The sequence below is a fragment of the Rana temporaria genome, chromosome 5 (assembly GCF_905171775.1).
Source record: "Rana temporaria chromosome 5, aRanTem1.1, whole genome shotgun sequence".
Taxonomy (NCBI): Eukaryota; Metazoa; Chordata; class Amphibia; order Anura; family Ranidae; genus Rana; species Rana temporaria.
In genome coordinates, this window is record NC_053493.1 from 299,528,828 (window position 1) to 299,552,962 (window position 24,135).

The 24,135-nt window shown below is 39.0% G+C and overlaps 1 protein-coding gene across 2 annotated transcripts; it reads right to left on the reverse strand.

The window, feature by feature from the left end:
• Positions 1 to 251: 251 nt before the first annotated feature.
• Positions 252 to 10,002, reverse strand: ADCYAP1 (adenylate cyclase activating polypeptide 1). 2 transcript variants are annotated; one of them, XM_040354034.1, is made up of 5 exons: positions 9,179 to 10,002; positions 8,842 to 8,946; positions 5,498 to 5,632; positions 4,859 to 4,954; positions 252 to 598 (listed from the first exon to the last, which is right to left on the reverse strand). In XM_040354034.1, exons 2-5 carry the CDS (start codon positions 8,943 to 8,945, stop codon positions 412 to 414), a joined length of 522 nt encoding a protein of 173 aa, XP_040209968.1. In that variant the 5' UTR covers position 8,946; positions 9,179 to 10,002; the 3' UTR covers positions 252 to 411. The 2 variants fall into 2 exon arrangements, with proteins under 2 accessions (XP_040209968.1, XP_040209969.1); XM_040354035.1 differs by lacking the exon at positions 4,859 to 4,954 and having other exon boundaries at positions 9,179 to 10,000.
• Positions 10,003 to 24,135: the final 14,133 nt, after the last annotated feature.

The following is a 24,135-nucleotide window of genomic DNA, read 5'->3' on the forward strand; positions in this document are numbered from 1 at the left end:
TGATTGTCTTTTTTTTCTCTATTTCTTTTTCTCTATTTCTATAAAAACATAAACAGCTCATGTGAATTATCATTTTGTGCACACTCTATATTTATTTCTAATCACTTATGTATATTTATATATTTTATATATATATATATATATATATATATATATATATATATATATATATATAAATATATAGCTTATTGATTGGTCCACAAAGTAAATCTGTGCATTCTCTAGTGCTTTTATACAAAAGAAAAACAATATTATTATCAAAATATTCATTTAATGGCTTTACTTCATACATAAATACATGTTTGTAGATAACACAGGAGCGATGATTGTTCAGTCAGTTTGGAGATGATTTTTTTTTCGTTTTTTTCTTTTTGTTGGGGCTGTATACACAGGGTGGCTGGTTGCTCATCGCTACAAGAATGCTACTCGCCGTCCTTTATTTTTAATTCTTTGTTTATACCTTTTCCCCAGGACTGCTGCCAAGTATTTCTTGACAGCCATTTGTTTTCTGTAGCGGCTGTAGCTGTCAGTGAAGATGCCATCTGAGTGTCGTTTTGATAGGGGTTCCGAGTCATCTTCCAGGCTGCTACTCACTGCACTGCAATGGCAAAAAGCAAGAGTTGCAAACTACAGTAGAATCTCTCTACACTGCATCCAATCAGCTCTGTATGTCCATATTATTGCTACTGAGTACCCTAAAATTCTGATATTTAGCATGCCATATCATGCACTTATCCTGAAATTGCAAAGTCGCATTTAAAACATAACTCAAACATTCTTTTTTTTTTTTTTATGACATAAAGTAGATGTATAATTTGTATTAACTGTTGTAACCCAGTTTCTGTGATCCAGCATCTTACCAATCCATTAGTCCTCCTTTGGCCAACTCTTTCTGTACTATAGGTAACAATACCAGTTCAATCATTCCAGTCAATGAGGGTTTCCCAATAAGCAGAGAAGGCTGGAGGAAGACTGAATGGATTTTCTGTAGACTTTTACAAGAGAATTTTGCAATATCTAAAGCCTAATGATGATACTTTCCAAGTGTAGTTATCAAAGATTTGAAGGAAGGAGTTGTCTCAGACAGTCCATTGCCTTCAATAAACTAATCAGATTCAAGCATGATGTAGAAAAATGAGGGAAAGAAAATTAAAGCTTATAAATGATTTTAATGATAGGGCAGCTTTACCTGTCTGTGATTTTTTTTTCCCAGAGGAACTTTTAGAAAAAAAGATGCAGACCACAGAGGTAATTAATATTGATGCACTTATCTCACCTTACTTACAGTGGTGTCAGATAAGAGTTCTAAATGACAATCCACTACCAATGTTCACAAAACTGACCTTCAAGTGGATATTTGTAAACACAGATCACTATGAACTAAAATGTTAATTTCTATAGATTTAAATAGTTGCTAATTTGAACCAATTTATTAATGGGTGCTTTATGACAAGTTATACATTAATCCACATCACCAGTCAGACGTTTGATTTAATAACATGGGTAAAGCATTCACTGACTGCTGAAAAGCAGCCAAGGATTAGGTTGTAAAATACGCAAACAAATTCAGATTGTAATGGCAACACTAATGCCGCGTACACACGATCAGTCCATCCGATGAGAACGGACCGATGGACCGTTTTCATCAGTTAACCGATGAAGCAGACTGATGGTAAAAAAACTATCGTGTCAGAACGCGGTGACGTAAAACACAACGACGTGCTGAAAAAAACGAAGTTCAATGCTTCCAAGCATGCGTCGACTTGATTCTGAGCATGCGTGGATTTTTAACCGATGGTTGAGCCTACTAACGATCGGTTTTTAACTATCAGTTAGGAATCCATTGGTTAAATTTAAAACAAATTGGCTTTTTTTTAACCGATGGTTAAATAACCGATGGCGCCCACACACGATTGGTTTGGACCGATGAAAACGGTCCATCAGACCATTCTCATCGGTTTAACCGATCGTGTGTACGCGGCCTAAGAGACATAATTATAAATGAGTTAATGTGACATTTGCCAAACATTTACTGCAGGTGAATAAATCACTGTAATTTAAAATACATGTATGAGGAAGACATGCCTGCACAGTAAATATTTGGTGAATACCTCATTCACTCCTTTTTAAATATACCCCTAAATGTGAGTTTAACTCAGGTAACAAGAACTTTTTACCGATGGAGCTCAGATGCATATCTAGTAGTTGCAGGGACTTTTTTCTAAAATGTTTGCAGCTGTCATCTGTCTACTAACCCTCCTAGAAAATGTGTGTCTTAGGCCGCGTACACACGGTCGGTCCAAACCGATGAAAACGGCCTGAAGTCCAGTTTCATCGGTCCAAACCGACCGTGTGTACGGCTCATCGGTCAAAAATTAGAGAATTTGCTTTAAAATCGAACCGATGGACGGCTGACCATCGGTCAAAACCGATGGTTAGTACACAAAAACATCGGTTCAAAACCCACGCATGCTCAGAATCAAGTCGACGCATGCTTAGAAGCATTGAACTGCGTTTTTTCAGCACGTCGTGTGTTTAACGTCACCGCGTTCTGACCCGATCGGTTTTTGAACTGATGGTGTGTACGCACATGAGACCATCGGTCTACTTCAGCAGTGAACCGATGAAAACGGTCCATCGGACCATTCTCATCGGATGGATCGACCGTGTGTACGTGGCCTAAGAGTATAAAGTTCTTAATTAATGTAACATTCCCATTATATTTAATTGGCTCATGGACAGATTGTTTTTGTGCTATGAAATGATTTACATATACTAAAATATCTAAGCTACCCTATCTTGTATTGGAGATGAGAAGTGGTTTTATGTATTTTATTGTGAACTACTTTTAGATATTGCAAGGTTGGTTTACTTAAGGCAAATAGGCTGTAGACAGTGCAAGAGAATTTTCACTTTGCATGGACATTTTCTCACAGCTTAAAGAATGGGGTGAAGCTCTGTTGAAGTGCATTATCTATTAATGTGGAAGCAAAACATACTGTTTTTATTTAAAAATGTCTTTGCATGTGATTGGGTATTCTTTACAAAGTGAATTTTCACCACGTTCATTAAGGTAATGGAAAATTCCATTGCAAAGTAAAGGGCCTATTTGCCTTTAGATAATTAAACACATTGTCTGTTATCTATTAGCAGTTTACTCACACTTAAAGCTAAGCAAGAAAACTGGGTTTGTTAAGTAATTTGCTGTATAGATCATCTTCATGATCTGATTTATCCCCTTCCCTTGCTGATTTATCCTGGCCTAAAAACAGATGCAGCTGACAATGTACCATCTCGCCTTGGAACACAGAGACCATAAATTATTATAAAAGGATTCTATTTTATCACCTCTGGCACCAGAATGCAAAAATGTACGGCATTATATTCTGGTGTCACAACATCAGCAGTGTGTTTTTTATATATAATTAAGTCTTATCACTTTCAGGAGGCAAAAAGCAAGAAAAATATCTTAATGTCAAAGCCAATTATTGCTGTGTAAATCCTGAACAAAGGGTACAAACATCTGCCACGGTGTCTACCCAGGCTCCATTAGGCAACCTTATGCCTTGATCCTCATGTTAGACAATTCCCAAAGGCTTCTGTCTCATTACCAATCACTACAGGGCTGTCCCTCCTTTTGCTACCATAATTGCCTCTAGAGATTCACTGTCAACAGCATGAAAAGAGTTATGCTCATCTTGTGAAATATGTGGCAGCACATGGATGTAGTGATTGGGAAAAGGTCTGGGATGGCTTCCTAGTGTCCCTTGAATGGCAGACATTGTTTTTTTTTTGCAGTTAACTAAGCGATGAGTCATTACTTTTGGGAAAAAATAGATACATCAGACATAAAGCCACACAGGCTAGTAACATTGTCAAGCAAGTGTTCTACAAGAGAAATGGCTTCTCTGCAAACTTCACAGATGTGCTACACGTCAGACCAGCCCTCTTGCATTTTTAATAGCTTTCCTGACAAGTGCATCATTAGGCTGTTAAATATGGAGGTCCTAAATATTTTTCAATGCAAATCACCATTATTCAAGCAACTGCATTCCTACTCAGATAGCATTATTTGTGTGTGTGTTTCCCCATAGAGATATTTAAATTAGGCTTTGGATTTGCACTGCATACATTGGAAATTTAAAGGAGAAATTAACAAAATCAACACATGTAACACTCTGACACAGGAAGTCGCAGGTTTTACTAACTAAAAGGAATCCACATAGGGTGATGATGAAGTTGGATAATTTAGGATGACAGTTTGGAGACAATATATTCATCATATGAATTATTCATTGGTATGAAGCAAGGCCTTCCCCAGAGCATTATTAAAATGTTACCCAACCCAGAAATCTATACTGCAGAAAGGTACATAACCTGCTGCATATTCCAAAGGAAGACCGCTGACATATTGGACGATAAAAGGGTAGTGTTCCATCCGCAAAGAATTTAAATGCAGAGCCAAGTGGAATAAATAATAGAGCCTACTATAATTGAATTTCTGGAGTGAAGCTGAGAAGTCTTACTGAATGGAGGCAGATGATAAAAATAAATATCGTGACATTTAAACTCCATATATTGGAAATGGATGCTGGGTGATGCTTTTCCCTTAAGGAAGCATTTATTTTCATCATTAATGGCAGTCACAATGGTCACAATAGGACAAAAATCAACGTGTGACAAATTGATATGGAATTCTGATTGGTTGCTAAGGGTTATTGCCCTTTGTGCATCTTCACTAGTTTATTAAATAGGTAAGTGTTTACTTAAACTAAATGTTTACTTAGAGTCATGTTTGTGGCTTTTTTTTTTCTTTCTGTATTTCCACACATACTATGTTTTAAAAGCACAGCCTTACCCTAAGCGTTTGGCCATCAGAGTATGCAGGTATTTCCTCGCAGACAACTGCCCCAGTAAATTCCTATAGGCTTTGTTTAATAGATCATCAGCATGTCTAACAGTAAAGAAAAAAAAAAGGAAAAATGATTCCTGGAAATCTGACATCAACATGTGTTGTTTTCAAGAAAGAAGCATATCTCAATGGAGTGTGTGTGTGTGTGTTGTAAAGGGAGGGGTGGGTGTAGCTGCCCATTATAGCTTCCTGACTATCCCTAGGCTGATTTGTCACAGGGTCATGTTTTACGCTCATTCACATGTTCTACATGATATATCCCTTCCTCCCCCCATTTCTCATCACTGTATCACGATGCTCTCTTGCATTAACATATACGTATAGTTTTGTTATTTCCCAGAATGCTGCTTAATTGCAAGATTCCATCTGATTAGCACTGAATGTTATTATTATATTTCCATATCTCCCTTTAAATATATTTATCCTACTAAATAATTTGGATGCAATGCAGAACTTTCATTGTGATCTGACATGAGACAGAAACAGTATTACTGTGTTTTCAGATTTTATTCAGTTATTTATGACTATGCAACAAATCAGTTTATATAGGATTTAAGTTATTTAGGGGGGAAATTCTGTAGTCACCTCTTTTCCGCTGGGTAATAAAACGAGTACATATCGTCAAAGACCGAGGCTGGATTTCCGATGCCGATCGGATTGTTATCAAAAGCAAAGTCTGGAAGAGTGTTACCGTCCTCATCATATACTTCATCTTCAAGCCTAATGAGCAAAGAAAAAAAAAACAGAAAGGAGAATGAATTGTAAGCCTCTTAATTAATCAAAAAATGCATAATGACTTGATCAGTGGCTTTCAGAGCAATGTAATCCCTGGCAAAGGTTCATTTCTAGTGTCTACATTACTGGTCTTTTCTCTCTGAATATTGTTCAATGATGATATGCCAGACGCTGATGGAAAAAGACCCCCTGAGACCCTATCAATCTGTAGGTGGGCGTGAGAGAAATAACAAGAGCAGCCCATCTGTGAGCTGACCTGAGGTTGGGGCTGGGCCAGAGCTAGCTGCCAAATCCTACAATCATTAGTACAGGGAACTGAGAGCAGATAGGAGGTGGAGGGGAGGAAGGGGGGAGATTAGAAATGCTTGTGTGTGGGGGGGGGGGGGGGGTTAAGAGATCCAACTTTCCTTTATTGGCAGAACAGCATCATCAAACACACTATCAGCTTCCAAACATTAAATCAGAGCACTAAGCATTGGACACAAAGCACTGAAAATACTTAGCAGTATCATTACCCGGTTTCTTCCTGCAGAAGGAGGGGTATATTTGGACAGACTGGGTCCTGACTTTGACGGGTTCATTTGCTTTCATGCCAAGATCCTCCTTAAGATTTTTTTTTTTTTTACTTTGTATCAGCTGTGATGTAGGTCACCGTAAGCTATTTTTGTCAGTTTGCTCTGGCAGCGTTATTAATAATAGATGTTTCAAAAGTGTTTTACTCTTGCTAAATCTGGATCACAGTTTAGCTGTGTCAGATTCTCAGTACTATAGACAAAATGTATTGGGCATTATATAAATTAACATAGCCAGGGACAGGGAAGAAAATACACACCCAAACACACTATGAATACAGCTGTCATTAATCATAACAAACATAGACAGCATTTTGGTCGTTTGCCTCTTCTTGAACTACAACTTCCATGATTCCCTCTACATGGATGATAGGAGTCATGTGCCAGAAACAAGTATACAAATTAATTATTCATAAAGAACAATATTAAATTAGTGCTGCACAACAGTGAGCAAAATTACATTTGTAAAAATATTGTCTTTTTATTTTAATTTTGTTTAATTATATATATATATATATTTTCTTTTTAAGAAAATTATTTGCATAGCTCTCTGCTGTCTTTATTAATATCTCTAAATATTTATATCGTTTATTTTAGCAAAACAATAGTTATATTGAAAGGTGTAAGCAAATTTTAAGAGCAAATAATGAATTATTTATAAGCTCAGTAACTGGATTGTGGAATAAATGAAAGGCAAAACAAAGGCATGACTGACAAAAGCAATGAAAACAGTGATTATTTAAACAAAAGCAACAATTAAGTTATGTTTTGTGTCTCATGGAACGGAAAAGAAGAAAAATCATTCTTAATAAAAGTTCTATTTTTTTCTAAAACTGCTGCTAATAATAGAAAGAAGTGTTCTTGTATTTTGTCTTTTTCTAACCTATGTATGTTGTAGGGAACAGTTTAATTAGACAAAATATGTCTATCACAGTATAACTTACTATATCCAACCGTTCTGATCAGTACTAAAAGCTGCTGAATCCAACCATTTATATGTAACACAGCCCCAGTAAAAACACTAGTGCGCTGTTTTTGCTATTTTGAGTATTTAATTTTTCATTATATATTATTAGTCAAATGCAGTATAAGCATAGTAATGAGCAGTCTGTGCAATGCTGCTTGTCTAATAAATACATCCCAGTGTCAAGATAATGAACTTATCACATTTTTATGAATCTATAGTAAGTTGACCCCGATCAAGGAATGCCTGAACATTTCACTGATCATATTAACTGTTTTACTGGCAACTTTAATATATTCTAAACATGTCGTCATCTGATTAATTCATACAGCACAATAGAAGCACTGCAGCTTTCTGTATCGGCAGAGCTAACAAGTACTAGACGGATAAAGCACTGGGGGCTTCCCCGGCTCTTGTAGTTTTCTTTTTAAAGAGGTATGATCACTGATATTACAATCAGATATCATATGTACAATTCTCAAGTTTGTATTTAAAAGCTATAAAGTTAAAGATTTGTGCAAGTATGTATTACATGAATAACACAATATATATATATATATATATATATATATATATATATATATATATATATATATGAAGTGTGAATAGATTTTTTTAGAACAGTTTATACTGCTATGTTATTGTGGGAACTGCAGACTAATGGATCAATTTCACTTGATGTTTTAATTTCTTAGCAGCATGAGGTTAACCCCATGTTGTCAACTGCCTTATTGCAAAACAATTAACTACAAATGAATTAACAGTAAACAAGGGGTTAACTGCATGATCCTGTCTTAAACGTAGCTAAACCCTTAGCATGCTATCAAAGAGATGGGATACCTGTATATCTGTATACTTGGGAATTTGGCATCCTAGTACACAATGGATAATCACATGCTTTCCTAATTCAGAAACTGCCACACATTGTTCAGAGTAAGAAAAACAATAGAAAACACAGCTTGTGGATTCATTAATGCTGTAGTAGCTGTGTGCACCTAAGATCTACCTTTTGGATATATTAATGCTGTAGTAGCTGTGTGCACCTAAGATCTACCTTGTGGATTCCTTGATGATGTAGTAGTTGTGTGCACCTAAGATCTACCTTGTGGATATTTTGATGTTGTAGTAGCTGTGTGCACCTTATACCTATACCTATACCTTGTGGATTCATTGATGCTGTAGTAGCTGTGTGTACCTAAGATATACCTTGTGAATTCATTGATGCTGTAGTAGCTGTGTGCACCTAAGATATACCTTGTGGATTCATTGATGCTGTAGTAGCTGTGTGCACCTGAGATCTAGCTTGTGGATTCCTTGATGCTGTAGTAGTTGCGTGCACCTAAGATATACCTTGTGCATTCATTGATGCTGTAGTAGCTGTGTGCACCTGCGATCTAGCTTGTGGATTCCTTGATGCTGTAGTAGTTGTGTGCACCTAAGATATACCTTGTGCATTCACTGATGCTGTATGCACCTAAGATCTACCTTGTGGATTCCTTGATGCTGTAGTAACTGTGTGCACCTAAGATCTACCTTGTGGATATATTGATGATGTAGTAAATGTGTGCACCTAAGATCTACCTTGGATCTGTACAAATGTACTCATTCAAATAATTACAGGTTTTCATGACAGTAATTGCATCTAGTTTTGTACATACCTAAGTGCTGGGTACTTGAGTGCCGTAGGTGAGGAGTGGACAGTGCAGCGCATTATTCCGTACACCAATAGCCAGACGAGCAGTGCTTTCCTGTACATTGTCATTCTGCGGGTGAGAGAAGTGGAGGAAACACTTTCAACAAGCACTTCTCATTATCTCAGATCGATGTGTGATTTGACCTCAATTAGATCAATGCATATTCAAATTGGACAAGCATAATGTTTACTCATACACAATTCTCTCAATTATAATTTATTATAATTATTTAAAAAAAATGCTTATTTAATTGCAGACACTATTCAAATAAGTAATATATGAAAGCATGCACAATTCTTACCATATAAAAGAAAATCTCCACTGTGTTGCAGAAAAAAAAAACAAGTGATAAATTGGGTTCCAAGTTAAAGCCAAGTGTTGCAAGTTTCCGTGCAGTCTTAGAATGCGGTCTGCATTGCCTTGTTTGACAGGTTAGGATGACACGAAGACTGACTGCTATTCTGATTAAAAGTTTGAAGCAACCCACAGTTCCAAGGGAAAAATAAAGCTCAATTCCAGATGAGATGAGAAAAAGAGCAGGTGAACAGCAAAATCAAGAAAAAAAATGCAACCTCCCTAGCTAAAAAAGTAACTGAAAGAAAGAAAAAAAGAAGAATCTGTTGCTGTTGAGAAGTAAATACGAGTGAGCTATGAAAGCAGTAAGCCAGGGAGGCAGGAGAGCCTGGTGCAGCCTGTTATGAGTCTTGGGCTGAGATGCTAACAATGAGATCAGATCTTCTCTAAGATACTTCTCCTGAGGCGTTTCTCTAGATGCTTTCTTCTTCTCCTTCTTGTGCTGCAATTCAAGTTGACCAGCCCTCCGTTCTTGTATGTATATACATATATTTATATATATACACACACATGCAGCAAGAAAAGATATATACTGCAAACGCCACTTTAGGAAGAGCCTGCTTTGCCAACGTTTGTCTGCATATTACCTTTAAATACCAGCTATTGTTTGTGATTCGGTGGCGCTCGCATTTTTATCCATGGATCAAACAGCTTCCCTTTTTTTCAGAGTGTAAGTCACGTAATGATCCGGTATCAGAAAAGACGTCATCAGGCCAATTCCTCTAGGAACATAATAGCAATTCTCATCTTTCCTCACAGATGATCCGATCACAGTCAAGTTTTCTTATAAATATTCTGACACGCACATTACCTTCATTTCAACCACATTTGTGCTTTTTTTTTTTTCTTCTACTTCTTTGCCAAAAATGTTTCAGTTAATTATTTCTGACAGCACAGGTGACAGACAGAAGAATACAGTTTTCATTGTAAATTGCAAAAAAAAAAGTTTAATCCAGAAAAAGCGTTGAAGGTTTTAGGAGATGTTTATGAAGTGATAAATTACATTGATTTTATACTAAAGCTAGAATTCTATGTGTGTGCTTCAAGCACATATGAGCAACAGTTAAGTGAAAATCACAGATCTGCTAAAGCATTATAAGGATCTCAAGAGTTTTCTTAAATACTTAATATTTTAAATGAGATAATAATTGACAGATTTCACTTATGGCTTTGAAAATCTCAGTGGGTTTAATTAAAGGAGCTGTTCATTTGGTGGTGGTGCTGAAAAGAAATAGCTGCTTGTTAAAAGCACTGTGATTTGAATAATTTTTCAGACATTATCAAACCATCTGTACAGATAAAAAAACAAAAAATACTTATTTATTCACTCTTGGAATTGTTTATCTGTAACAAAGAAAGCCATGTGTGTATTTACAATAAAACAATAGGTATTAATGCTTAAAAGACAGAAAACTACTATTTAACATCAATGATTTTCTATTTAGTTACAGTCAATATTAGACTAACTGTTGATTTTACATGGGAATCTTAGGGGAAATCCCCCATTAAGCATTTTGGACATTAAATATTGCTTTTTCCTGTCCGTTCCTTTTTTTTCCCTCTTCGTTTACAGAAAATGACGTACAAACACCAGAGTTACGTGGGTAGACCACCGAGATCCTCCCTAGACAATATGCTTTGAACATACTGTTCCGGCGTAAATAATACTGGCAAAGACATTTACAAGAATGTGGAATATGATGAGCAATTCAATCTGCTCTTTAACACTCAAACAGGACTTTTTAATAAATGGAAAGTGCAGTAACCTATAGCAACCAATTAATCTTTATTCACGTTTCATGGTGGCTGCGATGTGCTAAATAGTGGAAATTACCATGGGTTGCTGAGTTACTATTCTGCATACTGTCATTATTACTCTTTGTTATGCCTTATTAATATCCTACTCCAGTCATTAAAATAACATAAACCACATTTTAGGGTTGTATGCACATTTGATATTTTCACTACAATATATTTAACAGGCTTCTTCAGAAGAGTCGTATTACTTGTTTGCCTATTCAACTGCATGTGGTTTCTTAAAGTAATACATTTGACTACTAATCTAATTTGATAAACTTGCAAATATTTGATATACATGCTAGGTAACAGCTATGTAAGTAGCACATGTTACTTTTTTTAAACAATGCTCAACTTTAACACAATTTCTGAAATGTCTGCAGTGCTTAAGTCGAAAGAGAAGTGATTAAAGGGTACCACCATGTGGTCGATGGTGTTATTACCACTGAGCTTATGTGTGGCAACAGGCAGTTCAAGTAATGACCAAAATAGAGGTTTATCCACCTTTAAGGCTAAAATGAAGAATGGTGATTGAGGCAGATTTGGGGCATTTGGCAATTGGTCAATATGGGCAAACATTGAATAAACCCAAAATGATATTTAAATCTAAGATATATGAAGTGTTACTTTGATTCAAAAAGTTTATTTGCTGCAAACTGTTCCATTTCTTATGCTGAAAACAGACAAGCATTAGATGCCTTTCAGTAAACCCGTCCAATACACACCAGGAAAGCCTTCATCAATGATCCAGTGCAACTTTTGGAATTCAGTACACTAATAAACTTTCTCTGCTGTCCTTTTACAATTCTCCAAGTTAAAAAAGGTAAAGAACACAGCAAATTCTACAAGGCTATAAACTCTTTGACTCAATGGACAATTTGAGAGCTTCTGGTTACATTTCCTTCATTACAAAAAAGGTGCTAGTGTAAAGTTTTTAGCAGAAACTTTAACCACTTCAATACTGGGCATTTTTACCACCTTCCTGCCCAGGCCAATTTTCAGCTTTCAGCACTGTCGCACTTTGAATGACAATTACACGGTCATGCAATACCCCAAAAAATGTTTTAATCATTTTTTTTTTTAGACAGATGGAGATTTCTTTTGGTGGTATTTAATTACCGCTGAGTTTTTTATTTTCTTTGCTAAACAAATGAAAAAAAGACCAAAAATATTAAAAAAAAGTTTCTGTTACAAAATTTTGTAAATAAGTGATGTATCTCCTTCACTGACGTGTGCTGATGAGGAAGCACTGATGGGCACTGATGAGGCGGCACTGATGGGGTGGCACTGATGGACACTAATGAAGAGGCAGTAATATGCAGCACTAGAGGAGATTTAGTTTGCATGTGTTGCGCTATATAAGTTTCTCACTCATTCACTAATGGGCACTGATATGCAGCACTGATGAGCACTAATAGGTGGCACTGATAAGCAGCACTGATAGGCAGCTCTGATGGGCATTGATGGGCAGTCTTTATAGGCCCTGATATGCAGCATTTATGGGCACTGATAGGTGGCACTGATGAGCACTGATAGGTCTCACTGATTGGCAGCCTTTATGGGCACTGATAGGTGGCACTGACAGGCAGCACTGATGAACACTGATTGCCATCACTGATGGGCAATGATTGGCTTCACTGGTGGGCACAGATGGGGATTGCTGATGGGACTGCACTGATAATAAATGCACTGTTTATCAGTGCAGACCCCCCCTCACTGTCATCAGGAGAGTTGCAGTGCGAGTAGAGCAATGCCGATAACCGACACTTCCTGTTTACACTGTGATCAGATGTGATTGGACACAGCTGATCATGTGGTAAAGAGCCTACGTCACAGTGAGATGAGGTGTTTCCGAGTGACACACCACACAACCAATCGCCACGCTGAGCGGCTTGTTTTGAAGGACATCGTATTACATCCAGTGAGGACAATGGAGCCCCCGTCCAGCAGTCATTCTGCTATAGGTCGAGCGGGAAGGTGGTAAATTCTCTGTAAATATAAATAAAGATACATCCACAAGAAAGCATATACAGAATGTTGCTTAGGACATATAGGGATTTAGTAACTATAGGCAAATAGGCTATTCAGTTTGCAAAGGAATTTTTCCTTAGCTTTGTGAATGTGATGAAAATTCAAAGAATACCCACATGCAAGGGAAAGAAAAATTGCTTGCACATAATTGGATAATAGAAGTCAGTAGAGTTTCACCTCATTTAATAAGTTAAATAAAAATGCCCCTGCAAAGTGAACAGCTAATTTGGCTTTAGTAAATCAACCCATGTCTACCTTTCCTTACATGTATAGGGCATATAGTAAGACTTGTCACATATAAACTATCCAGAACACACTCATTTAAATCATATTAAAGAGAACAAAGAAAGAAATGTTTGTTATTATTTTATCACCATTGTTGTATTTATTCTCTGACCAATACTGGACACTTATGGCTTTGTTCAGCAATTGGAACCATGAGCAAAACATTCGGAGCATAAAAGAAGATGCAGAGAATGTCTGGAATCTACTGAAAATATAGTCATGCCATCATTCTCTATACACAGGGTCTATTTACATGCTTCTTATGGGTTTACTGTAGTGCAGTATTATATATATTCATTCTTTTACCCTCTAGAGGCCATAAAATTGAGGAGAGGTTCATCTTTAAAGTTCATAGAGATACTGAAATCACAGCGTTTCTTCTATTATTTTCTGTGGCAGAAGCTTGACAGGCTGCCAGGCTTCTAATGTAAACACAAAGCTGGTACTTGTTAACATTTTAGAAACTGGTTGACATCCAGCCTGAGAGTACCTGCTGTAATCTTTGAGGATGAATTATTTTGCAATACATGCAACTAAAGAGATTAGTGATTATTTGTTTTCAATTTATTTTCGGCTTGTTAACCATTTTCACCCCCTTCCTACCCAGTCCAATTTTCAGATTTCAGTGCTGTGGCACTTTGAATGACAATTGTGCGGTCATGCAACTTTGTACCCAAACAAATCTTTTATAATTGTTTAGACATATAGAGCTTTCTTTTGGTGGTATTTAACACTTTCCCGCCCAGCCTATAGCAAAATGACGGTCGGGTTGGGGTTCCATTGTTCTATCTGGATGTCATATGATGTCCTTTCAGAATAAGCAGCTTGTGTGCACCCCCGGGGGTGCGCAGTGTGGCGATTGGTGGTGCGGTGAGTCGCTTGGACATACCACATCCTTAATCACAGTAAAGAGCCTATGATGTAGGCACTTTACCATGTGATCAGCTGTGTCCAATCCCAGCTGATCACAGTTTAAATAGGAAGTGCTGCTTATTGTCATTCCTCTACTTGCGTTAACAGCGCATGAGTAGAGGAGATCCTATAAGCGTCTTTCCTGACAGGGGGGTCTGCATCAAATAATCAGTGCATTGATTATCAGTGCAGTCCCATTAGTGATGCCTTCTAGTGCCCACCAGTGATGCCAATAAGTGCCCACCAGTGGTGCCAATCAGTGGCCATCAGTGGTGCCAATCAGTGCCCATCAGTGATGCCAATCAGTGCCCATTAGTGATGCCTTTCAGTGTCCATTAGTGATGCATGTCAATGTCTACTCATCAGTGCCCCCTATCAGTGCCCATAAAGGCTGCTCATCAGTGCCCATCAGTGCCACCTATCTGTGTCCACAGCACCGCCTATCAGTGTCCATCAATGCTGCATATTAGCACTTCCTAAACAGTGCCCATCAGTGCTACCTCATCAGTGCCCATCAGTGCAGCATCATCAGCGCACATTAGTGAAGGGAAAAAAACATATTTACAAATTTTAGAACAGAAAAAAATGTTTTTCAACAATTTCAAAATAAATTATAAAAATGTTGTTTGGGTACAACATTGCATGACAGTGCAGATTTCATTCAAAGTTTGACCGTGCTGAAAGCTGAAAATTGACCTGTGCATATATGTAAATGACGTATCTTGATACGCCGGGCGCACGTACGTGCGTGAATCGGCGTATCTAGATAATTAGCATATTCGACGCGGAAATATAGGGAAGCGCCACCTAGCGGCCAACGTAAATATGCACCTTAAGATACGACGGCATAGGAGACTTACGCCGCTCGTATCTAGGCAACTGTGAGGCGTATCTGATTCTTTGAATCAGGCGCCGAGTTGCGACGGGCCGCACTCAGAGTTACGACGGCGTATCTTGAGATACGCCGGCGTAACTCCTTGGAGAATCCGGGCCCCAGTGTTTACATGTAAATAACCGTCATTCACATGTAAATAACTGGAGCATTCATATGTAAATAAAGGCAGCATTCATATGTATATCATGCCCCTCTGCAGTGAAGATATGATGTGCTGTAACCTCTGGCAACCAATCAGTGAGCAATATTACTGTACAGTAATCTCTAGCAACTAATCAACAAGAAGAAATCATGGGCTGTAACCTATAGCAACTAATCAGAGAGGCGTAATGTGTGCTGTAACCTCTAGCAACCAGTCAGTAAGTGGTAATGATATGCTGTAACCTCTGGCAACCAATCACTGCCTGATCTGATACAGTAAACTGATTTTAAGTCTAGCTGATATTTATTGTATGTTTTAGAGCAGGTGGAGAGCAAAATTGCATTGGGGGGCCCAGGGTCCGACCAACATCAAAGACGGCCCTGGGAACGGATTATGCCTGTAATGCAAGTTTCCGCTGTATAAGTACAGGTCCTCTTTAAACCTGTCATGACAGAAATATGTGGGCTTCCATGACTGTCCTCTTTCTGAAATTTTTTTTTGGTTGGCTGTTTCGTTAGCTGTAGTATTTTCAGAGTACCTGATCTTGGATAAGCACACAGCTAAGAAAAGTCACAAGTCATTATGTGCATTCTTTTATTGTGTCAGTGTTACAACACATTGAAGAAAAAGTCAATATAACTTGCAGTTTCAGAGAGAAAGGTCAGCAATGGCAGCCTCCACATTTTTTTCAGAGCAGATTTTCTTTAAGTTTAACCATGGCATGGGTTATATAACACCTGCTGCTCGGTTCCTCCTTGCATGTGTTTCTGCTCACATTTTACTGTTTTATGTTTTTGCAGTTTTGAATAAAAAAAATAGCACAATGCACAAACTGTGGTGCAGAGATAGAGGGAAAACAGAAGACTAGAAAGAAAATAAAATAAAGGAAAAGGGAAGATAAAAATACAGGAATCTCTACAGACCAAGCACTGAGAAAGCACTGGAAAAACTCACTTGTTTTATTTTTCACATCAATAATTATATTATAGGGATTGTGAAAGTAGAACCTATATGAAAACATGTTTCAGTCATTACATGAGCCTAGGGCTTCATAACCATAATATACCAAGGATGTAACTGAATTTTCATGGGTCAGCATATGAACCACAGGCCCATAACATCCTCCTGTTATTAATAACTTCTACCATAAGCACAAATGTCTCATTAAATAGAACACATTTGTGTGGATGAAATCATTAAACACATGATGATGTGTCCATTGGTAGAATGATGGGGAAGGAGATGAACGTTCTTGGATCTGAGTCATAAGTTTTCCCCCCAAGGCCCACTGACTTGGAAAACACGTGGGCACAAATGAGACAGCCATAGATACGATTTTTTATCCTCCTTATCACTACCAATGTAAAGTTATGATATTGTTTGTAAATATGTCCTATTAGATTGTAAGCTCTTCTGAGCAGGGCCCTTTTAATCCTCTTGTACTTTATTGTTTTATAACTGTATTGTCTCCCTTTTATATTGTAAAGCACTGCGTAAACTGTTGGGGCTATATAAATCTTGTATAATGATTAAAATAATATGTAGCTCTTTTCCTTTTATGTAGTGCAGGGTTGTCAAACTCAATTTCGTTGAGGGCCACATCAGTATTATGATTGCCCTCAAAGGGCTGGTTGTATTTGTAAGAGTACATCCATTTATCCAGGGCTTTTCTTTTCTTATGCCGCGTACACACGACCGCTTTTCACGATGTGAAAAATGAATTTTTTTGTCATTAAAAATGATCGTGTGTTGGCTCCAGAGCATTTTTCGCGACGTTAAAAATGGCCATTAAAAATTTAGAACATGCTCTAAATTTTCGCATTGTTTTTCACGTTGTCGTTTTTCACGTCGTCATTTTTCACGTCGCCATTTTTCACGTTGTCGTTGTTCACGTTGTCGTTTTTCACATTGTAAAAAATGGTCGTATGTAGGCTTTAACGACATGGAAAAAACGTGCATGTAAGAAGCAAGTTATGAGACCGGAGCGCTCGTTCTGGTAAAACTAGCGTTCGTAATGGAGATAGCACATTCCTCACGCTGTAACAGTCTCTCACCAAACTTTTACTAACACAAAATCAGCAAAAGCAGCCCCAAGGGTGGCGCCATCCGAATGGTACTTTCCCTTTGTAGTGCCGTCGTATGTGTTGTACCTCACCGCGCTTTGCTCGAGCATTTTTTTTTTCACGATCGTGTGTAGGCAAGGCAGGCTTAACAAGAATCGGGTTGAAAAAAACATTGTTTTTTCTAGACCATTAAAAATGGTTGTGTGTACGCGGCATTAGAATTGGTGCAGGAACTTGACCACAAATTGCACTACCAGTGGGAGGATCTTAAAGGAGCAATAAATACCAGGAGTGCGTTATGTGCAGAGTTCAGGGGTGCGCTATGTACCAAGTGAAGGATTCAGGGGATGTGCTAAGTTCAGGGGTGCAATGTGTACAGAGTGCAGGGTTGAGGAGTGTGCTATCCACAGTGTGCACGGTTCTGGTTAAATAAAAAGGTGTGAGGGCCACATGAAATGGCCTGGCGGGCCGGATTCGGCCAGCAGGCCTTGTGATTGACACCTGTGATGTAGAGAGAACTCCTAATTGCTCAGTGTTATCACTGCTGCCCTAGTTTATGTACTCCAACGGTATACTGTAAATTTAAATAATCATTCGGATAGATTTTTCCTGATTGACTAAATATAGTCGTGCAGGAACATTCCTTGATAGATTCTATGAGATAAATGATCCACATCAAAATCTGACCAGTAAACAAACTATTTTTTTAACTTAGTTAAAATGTTAGTGAAATTAGCAAATAAAATATTTAATGCCTAAAGGAGAAACAGTCATCCATTTGTAAAATTGGCATGTTTTAGAAACTTCTAAAAAGTATGAGCAAACTTGATTTTCTTAGCATGGAATATGCGTCATGCAGACCTTGAAGACTTATTCTGAGCTCATAAGATTTGTTTGCATTACATAGAAGCTTGTGTGAGAGAGGAAACACTATAAATCGTGTGCCTGTGATGTCTGGATCTCCTGGTTTGTAATTCTTTGCTGGAAATGTGATTTGTGCCATGGGTCACTGCTACCAGACATACTAGTGTAAAATATGCTCCCATTCAGTAATGCTTTGGTAGTTTTAAAGGCGTCCCCGCATACATTGACTGTATTTTTTTTTTTAAACAGTCACAATTCTCCCTAAATCTTGTATTGCATACTTGCCTTCCTGCTGCCAATGCCACTAAACTCTGCAGCATTGAAGAGATAATTTTTGCTAAAAGATCTCCGGCATTCAGGAATTGCGTCTGGTCCATGTTCCACTACTATGTTTTGTAGAGGTGTATTGGCCAGTGGACACAACCAGAGTGCAGCAGGAGACAAAACATCTGGCTTTTCTAAAAATATTTCATACAGATTACCGCCTACAGCTAAACTCTGGACACTAATACCGCCATCTCAGCAGGGGCGTACCTACAGGGGTAGCAGAGGTCACAAATGCAAACCGACCCCATGCACACCTGGATAGGAGAAGCTGCAGCATATAGAGGAACTATATTCCCTCCCTCCTACAGTCTATGGCCTCGTACACACGACCGGGTTTCTCGGCAAAAACCAGCAAGAAGCTTGCTGGGTTTTTTTTTTTGCCGAGGAAACCGGTCGTGTGTACACTTTTCGACGAGGAAACCGCCGAGGATCTCGTCGGGCCAAAAAGAAAGCATGTCTTCTTTTTCCTCGACGGGAATGGGAAAATTTGGCTCGCCGAGATCCTCGGCGGCTTCAAAAGGAACTCTACGAGCAAAACGATGTGTTTCGCCCGTCAAGTTCCTCGGACGTGTGTACGAGGCTTATGAATGCCTGCTTGGTCACTTTAAGGATTTTTTACAATATTCTGAGTTTGATTGTAAGATTGTAACTCAGTTTGATTGTAAGAGCATGAACAGTTTGCTTCCAATAATACAACTGGCACTTTTACTAGTATGCTCTGTGTCAGCTTTACTGTCAGTCATCCTATTTTGGGAAAATTAAGTAACAGTGTTAATTGGTTGTATTTTGTGATTGCAGCAGATCCTCATTTAAAGTACTAAGGAGATTCTCACAGCCACCAATCAGAATCAAACCAACTTTGGAAGCTTAAATGTGATTAGTGATATAAGAAAAAGGAAAGAAATTACGCAGCACAATATCCTCTGACTGACCGTTTCCATCGGAGGAACTGATCGCGTGTGGGCCCCATCGTTTTTTTTCCCATCGGTGAAAAAAAATGATCGTCTGTCCATGCATGCATGCATATTTAAAATTTGCCGTGGAGTTCCCCCTCCTGGAGGCGAATTCAAATCGCTTTGTAAGTCACCCCAAGTGGCGCTGTGATTCACGCTCAAGTCGTGTCTAAGTAGCCTCACAAAGTTGCGCTAAAAGTCGTGTTGCCCCTGTGTGAACCGGCTCTCAATAGCATGTTTACATGTTTAAAAGATAAAAAACAAATAGGGAAATGTCATTGTTAGTATTTATATACGGGCCCAGATTCAAGAAGCACTTGCGCCCGTGCAACCATAGGTTGCGCGGCGCAAGTGCTTACTTGCTCCGGTGTAACGAGTGCTCCTGATTCAGGAACCTCGTTACACCGACTGCAGCCTAGGATATGACAGACATAAGCCTCCTTATGCCTTCATATCTCAGGCTGCATTCTTGCGTTGGCCGCTAGGGGGCGCGGCCATTGTGATCGGCGTATAGTATGCAAATTGCATACTACCACCGATTCACAAAAGTTGCGCGGGCCCTGCGCACGCAAGGTACGGAGTTTCCGTACGGCGACTTTAGCGCAAGGTTGCTCCTGCTATAGCAGGGGCAACCAATGCTAAAGTATAGCTGCGCTTCCCGCTCATATCGCCCGCGCAATTTACGGAGCTACTGCTCCGTGAATCGCGGGCATTTCAAAATATTTGCGTGGGCGCAGAGCAAAACTCGTTGCCCTTTGCCCACGCAAATATTGCGTGAATCTACCTGAATCTGGGCCACTATGTTAATCCCAACTCCATAAATGGTTTTCCTTTCAACCCTATTAGTAACCCTTCCTGTTAAGTTAATAATATAGTTAAGCAATACTCACCCTCTCCATGCTAAGATATTTTCCTCTACTTCCTTTTTTTCACCACTTCCTCTGCCAAAGTTTGGGTTGTCTTCAGAACAGGAATAAAAGGGAAACCTTCCAGTGGCCCTGGTGACAACCATGTATTGCCTCCTTTTGAAGGAATTTCTTCTCACCTCCTGTCTATGGGACAGGAAGTTAAGGGAAATATACCCAATGGGATGGCAAAAATAAAACGGTCAGGGATTAGAACCTTACTCCAAAACGTTACCTTCTACTTTAAAGTGTCACTAAACCCACATGAAAAAACTTGCTATTCGTACTCACTCAGTCACTATTAGATTTGTTTTCTGAATAAAATCTGGTTGATCCTGCTGCTCTCTATCTCCACCTTCTGTTCATGTCCCCAATTCAGCTAGGGATTTTGCATCTGTGGAGGCAACTCTGCACATGCTCAGTTTTCAGTGAGTTTCTGTGCTGAACATTTCCTCCCTATCAAATCTGAGCAGCCCATGTCACTATAGAGTCACACATATGGGCCTATACACAGTGGTAAATAACAGACTACTCCCTTCCTCCTCCACCATGCCCACTAACTAGCTTAACTCAATGGGGGCGGGATATTACATGTAGATTAATGGAGGGTTCACCTCCTTCTTATTCTAAGACACAGGCTGAATGGGGTGTGACACAGTCTGTGACTGGCAAAAATCCACCCACACCATGTTAGTGGCAAAAAATAATAAAGATGTGATTTTAAATATATATTTATATGACAATTTAAAACAGTTTGTTGATATTAATTATGTATTTTTACTTTGTATTCCAAAGGCTGTTTTTTTTTTATCTAAACATGTGACTAGCAGCAGAGGACTAGAAGTTCTGCTTATGTTTTCCTGGGAAAGAACTGGACCATGTGACTGCTGTATATCGATTAGGAAAAAGGTGCTTTGACTTTTTTTTTATTGAAATGACTACAGTGCTATCATCCACATACAGAAATAGATGGGAGAATGTAAATTAAACAGTGTGTGTTTAGTATCACTTTAAGATCTCATGCACATGGATGGCGAGAGGCTAAAAATATGTTAGTTCAGTCCGTTACTCTGCCTCTCAACCCTAATAACAGCATCAGCCCCCTCTGGCACACCTGGCAATAGTATAAGTGCAATGACCAATTGAGAAACACACACATTATGATAAAACACAGAAATTGTCTTTACTGCAATATTTCTGTGGAATGATAACAGACAGTAACAGTATACATTCAAGTAATCAACTAGAGAGCAATAACTGAGATTTAGGAGCTATATAGCTCTCAAATCTATATGCAAGTTGCTTTCAGGGGATTCCAAACGTGAGAATGTCCCCAAGAGCAGAGGCACACTTAAATAGCAAATAAAGCACAATATGACACTTTAACTCAGGTTGGCTCTATGAGTCCAGGCTGGAAGAGAGCAGAAGAATGATTCCCTTTGTGCCAGGCCTCTCTCTTATGTCCCCTGACACCACAGGCCCAACTTAACACACTTTATTAGTCAACATGTACAGTAAATGGCTTAACTTCATAGATAAACTGTCCCACACACCCAACACTTATACAGAGCCATGAACATGTGTGTGAGGATCCGTATGGCACTAGTAGTTTCAGTCCTTTTGAAGAAAAGATAAGATTTGTATTTTTGCATGAATAAGGGTGCTTTCATTTTATATGTGCTTATGATGCTGACTCAACTTTTATTTGTATGGAAAAGTGTGTATTTCTTTCTTGTTCTTAATAAAAAAAATTACATGGGGAAAAAAAAAAAAGATTTGTTGACTTCAGCTAGCCACTTTCGTTGGTGCATTTAAACTCATGGATAGCAGGCCCAAACAACACAACTTGCCCAGCTTATCAAGTGAAACAGGCAGGATCTTCCTCAGCAAGAGGCGATTCAGTTCGCATGTGTTGCGCTTTACAAGTTTCTCACTCATTCACTCACTCAGCAAGGTCAGAGGACAATGGTGTCTGTATACAGTGTCCAATAAATGGATAGCCTTATCCTTTATTCCTGTGGCACTACAAGTGTCAGCAAGATGACTACCAACAATGATGTCTGTATAGAGTGTTCAATTAACTCCTTCTGTGGTGCAGTGTCTCTGTATCCTGCAAATGGGCAAAAAAGCCCTCTCACCAAATCCTGTGGCCAAGGCCCAAATGAAACATCATGGAACAGCAGGCTCTCCTGGCGACCTGACTAGTCACCTCATACTGGAACGCTTCGATGCAGGTGTGCCTGGCTATGCACCTGAGATCCCCCTCTCTCAGACTGGATGTCCCAACTGGCGATGAATCACGCAGTGAAGTAACCTGAGAGACAGCATCTCTCCCTCAGGTCTAAGCTCTTTCACACCCAAAATGGAGTCTTTTACTTTCCTGCCCACAGAGAATGCTGGTCTTGGTAGTTTCTGTCACTATACATTAAATTCACAATCAACATAAACGCCCCCTCAAAAAAAACGGTAAAACCGTTGACAACACACTGCATTAGATCTCAGAAGAAGCTCCACTCGGAACTCTTCAAAACTACATTAGGGAACAAAATAAAAACAATCCAACTACATGAAACAGCCATAGAAACTCTTGATGCTATAAACAAGGCTCTGCTACTGTCAGCCGACTTAGTAGCGCCAAAACGCACAACGTGCATCCGGAAAAAAAACTCCAGCTGGTTTAACGACCAGCTGTCGTTGCTAAAGCAAGAGCGCAGAAGAGCAGAAGCAGCCTGGAAAAGAAGCTCTTCAGAGGAAAACCACACCATTTATAAGATAATAACCAAAAAATACCATAAAGAAATCTTTATTGCCAAAAAAATATATTTTTCCAATATTATCACCAATGCCCTAAACCGCCCCCGTGAACGCTTCAATCTAGTTACCAAGACCATGAACCCAGTCTGTCTAGAAGCCCCTAATTCTGATTCACCAGAATTTTTTCAACGAATTATCGGATTATTTCATCAACAAAATTTAAAGAATCCGTGAAAGTATTCAGCAAAATAGTACCTCCACCCACCCACCCCCCCCTAAATCACAGACCTAATATCCACATAATTCCGCCACAATCACCTAACTTCACTCTAAAACCCATTTCCATCGATGCCACTAAAAATATCATCAGGACTGCGAAATAGCACAGCGCCCAATGATATCATCCCCACCAAACTGCTGAAAGAATGTGCCGATATTTTGGCTCCAGCTATCATGCAGCTCATAAACCAGTCATTCAAGGAGGGCGTGGTGCCAACCTTGCTGAAACAAGGTATAATCAAACCAATTCTAAAAAAAAACACCCTCGACCCCAAAGACCCTAACCACCGTCGCCCCATAACAGGTCTGAATGTCTTATCCAAGGTAATGGAGAAATAAGTTGTACAACAGCTACAACATCACTTAGACACCCATAAATTGCTTGACCAATTCCAGTCCGGTTTCCGTCCTGGTCACGGGACGGAAACAGCACTTCTCAAAATATGGGATGATGCTCTAGAGGCCGCAGACGAAGGAGAATCTTGTCTTCTAGTACTGCTGGACCTAAGCACAGCTTTTGATACGGTAGACCGCGAATTATTGTTGACACGGCTAGTCGAAGTAGCCGGAGTTGTGGAATGTGATTTATCGTGGTTCTCCTCCTTCTTGGAAAACCAATCACAAATAGTGAAATTGGGCTCTTTCACTTCTGAAAAACGCACAGTGTCATGCGGAGTCCCTCAGGGATCCCCCTTGT

Coding starts and splice junctions, on each gene's coding strand:
- ADCYAP1 (XM_040354034.1), bottom strand. CDS start 8,945: ATGACAATGTACAGGAAAGCACTGCTCGTCTGGCTATTGGTGTACGGA. Junction 5,633..8,841: donor CTCAAGTACCCAGCACTTAG/GTATGTACAAAA, acceptor TTTGCTCATTAG/GCTTGAAGATGAAGTATATG. Junction 4,955..5,497: donor TATTACCCAGCGGAAAAGAG/GTGACTACAGAA, acceptor CTTTACTGTTAG/ACATGCTGATGATCTATTAA.